Source organism: Trachurus japonicus, chromosome 1 (genome assembly GCF_045865225.1).
Source record: "Trachurus japonicus isolate A0001 chromosome 1, Traja_1.0".
NCBI classification, from domain to species: domain Eukaryota; kingdom Metazoa; phylum Chordata; class Actinopteri; order Carangiformes; family Carangidae; genus Trachurus; species Trachurus japonicus.
Window position 1 is genome coordinate 37,439,624 of NC_140907.1, and position 2,558 is coordinate 37,442,181.

At 43.9% G+C, this 2,558-nt stretch overlaps 1 protein-coding gene across 1 annotated transcript; it reads right to left on the minus strand.

Moving 5' to 3' along the window:
* Nucleotides 1-431: 431 nt before the first annotated feature.
* LOC146992515 (E3 ubiquitin-protein ligase TRIM21-like) lies at nucleotides 432-2,121 on the minus strand. Its single transcript, XM_085788547.1, has one exon. The coding sequence runs from the start codon at nucleotides 2,115-2,117 to the stop codon at nucleotides 432-434; it is 1,686 nt and encodes a 561-aa protein (XP_085644673.1). The 5' UTR covers nucleotides 2,118-2,121.
* Nucleotides 2,122-2,558: the final 437 nt, after the last annotated feature.

Consider the following 2,558-nt stretch of genomic DNA (forward strand, 5'->3'; position numbering starts at 1 on the left):
TATTTGTACTAAAGATAAAAATGGTTGTCTGGAACAATATCATGTTCAATATTGTGAAGTCTGTGTTCTGTGTAATTATCATATTAAGCTATTAGAGAAATATGATTTAACAAATATTAAATCCAAACAACCTCAGTGTTCTGCACAGATAAATCTGTCTGGATGAATATATACATTGTCTCTGATAAAGATGTGTTCATATTTACAAGAGTCATAGTGATCAACAGTTATATTAATAAACACCTGCATCTGCTTCTAACTCCCGAAACCAGACTCAATTAATTTACAGATTAATTTCAGTGGTAAACTATTTTACCTGTTTACACTGGTCTAATCTAATCAACTGAAGTAACAAGTGCTTCAACAGCAGTTATCACACAGTTAACTTTCTGATGATCTGAATATGTAAATATTTACATTTGTTCCCTGAATTAAAAATTAACCAAGTTCCTCAAAGAACCAGATGTTTTGATCTGAACAGTTTGATTGACAGGACAGATGATCAGAGGGGCGGAGTTTTTACCTCCATGATTATTACAAGGACTGAAGAATGGGTGTAGTTTGTCAGTGAAGCAGCAGCCAGTGAAGGAGTAGATGAGAGCTGCAGCATCTACGTCATAAAAGGAGACCAGACCCTCCTCATAATCCACAAACACCCCCACCTTCTCAAGGCCAGATCTCAGACTGAGACGGACTGAAGGGACATCAGCAGCTATGTACTCATTTCCATTTCTCAAAAATATCATCCAGTTACCATCCTCAGGACTCAGTTTGATTTGTCCCTTCCTGTTGATCGACTCTCTGGCCACTCCCACATCCCACTCAGTTTTTCCTTTAACCTGAACCTCAAAGTAAAATCTGCCTGAAGAGAAACTCTGTTTTCCTAAGATGTTGGCGTAACGTGTAAATCTCTCTGGCTTGTCTCGGAGTTTCCTCTTTGCATCACCACAACGAACTTGTTTTCCATTATCAGACAGGATGAGTGCAGGATGTGCTGTATCAGGATCCAGAGTCACATCCACTGCAAACTGCTGGACCCTCTTCATCTCAGCCTCCATCATCTTCTTCATCTGTTCACGGAGCGTCTCCTGCAGCTGAGACACAACTCTCACCACAGTCCCCTCATATGATGGTAGACGGACTCTGACCTCTGTCCAGTCCTTGGTGGGTGGAGCAGCTTTCAGGGATGGGAATCTTTGGAGGAGGTGGAGGTGGTCTTCAGAGAGTGAGAGCTGCTCCACCTCAGTGCTTCTCTTCTTCAGCTCAGAGATTTCCTGTTCCAGCTCTGTGATGAAGTCTTCAGCCTGTTTCTCTGAGCTTTTCTGTTTCTCTTCGATCTCCTTGATGAGCTGCTTCAGGCCTCTGTCAACAGACTTCTTCAGAGCAGTGAAGACCTCAACACCTTCTGCTTTCTCTCTGTCTGCAGCAGCTTTACTGGTCTTCATTGACTGTTTCATCTCCTCAATCTTCAGTCGTCTCTTCTGGATCATCTGCTGAGTTTCAGCCTCTGTCTTCTGCAGCTCTGCCTTCTTTCCTTCATATTCTTCTCTCAGAGGAACAACCTCATGAGTCTTGTGGTCTAAAACAGAGCAGAGTGTGCAGACACATATCTGGTCGGTCTGACAGAACAGCTCCAGAGGTTTATCATGCTTCCTACACATCCTGTCTTCCAGGTTCTCCACAGGCTCCGTCAGCTGATGTCTCCTCAGACGTGACAGTGTCAGATGAGGCTCCAGGTGAGTCTCACAGTAGGAGGCCAGACACATCAGGCAGGACTTCAGGGCTTTCAGTTTGGTTCCAGTGCAGACATCACAGGGAACTTCTCCTGGTTTGGAAACTTGTTGCTCTGAGCTGCTGCTGCTGGTTTTCTGTTGAGCTTCACGTCTGAACTGAGCAACAACCCCAGAGATGAACCTGTTGATCTCAAGCTGAGGCCTTGTTTCAAAATTCCTCTTACACATTGGACACTGACATGGTACATTAACGTCCCAGTGGTGAGTGATGCAGCTCTGACAGAAGTTGTGTCCACATGGTGTAGTGACTGGATCAGTGAAGACATCCAGACAGATGGAGCACAGGAACTGATCTTCAGACCTCAGGTTTCTGGCAGCAGACATGTCTACACACTGAGGGAGAGAAAACAAACATTCATTTAAAAAGTCTGTCATAGTCACAGCTCATCGTAATGATTAAGTGATGAAGTTTAAGGTAACTTGATTGGTTTCGGTTCTTGAAGACGGTTCGCCTTTATTAACAATGAGACTAGAGGAACTGATGAAGAAGGAGCCATGTTGAACTTTAGGGAAATAAACAGATCAACAGGACGGTCCCGCCCCCCAGGTAGAGAACTAGACTTGTTTGCTTCTTGAAAACAGTTCACCTTCCCGACCCCTTCCCAGGTGTGAATCAAAACCTAATAAGTGGAGGCTATCAATGAGCACATTACCTCAGTGAACAGCAACATCGAGTTCACAAGGGAGGACAATAAGTTGTTCATTATAAATACTGGTCCATGGGTATGTACGCCAGAATATCCCTTTAAGGCAAATACAAGTCCA

Coding starts and splice junctions, on each gene's coding strand:
- LOC146992515 (XM_085788547.1), bottom strand. CDS start 2,117: ATGTCTGCTGCCAGAAACCTGAGGTCTGAAGATCAGTTCCTGTGCTCC.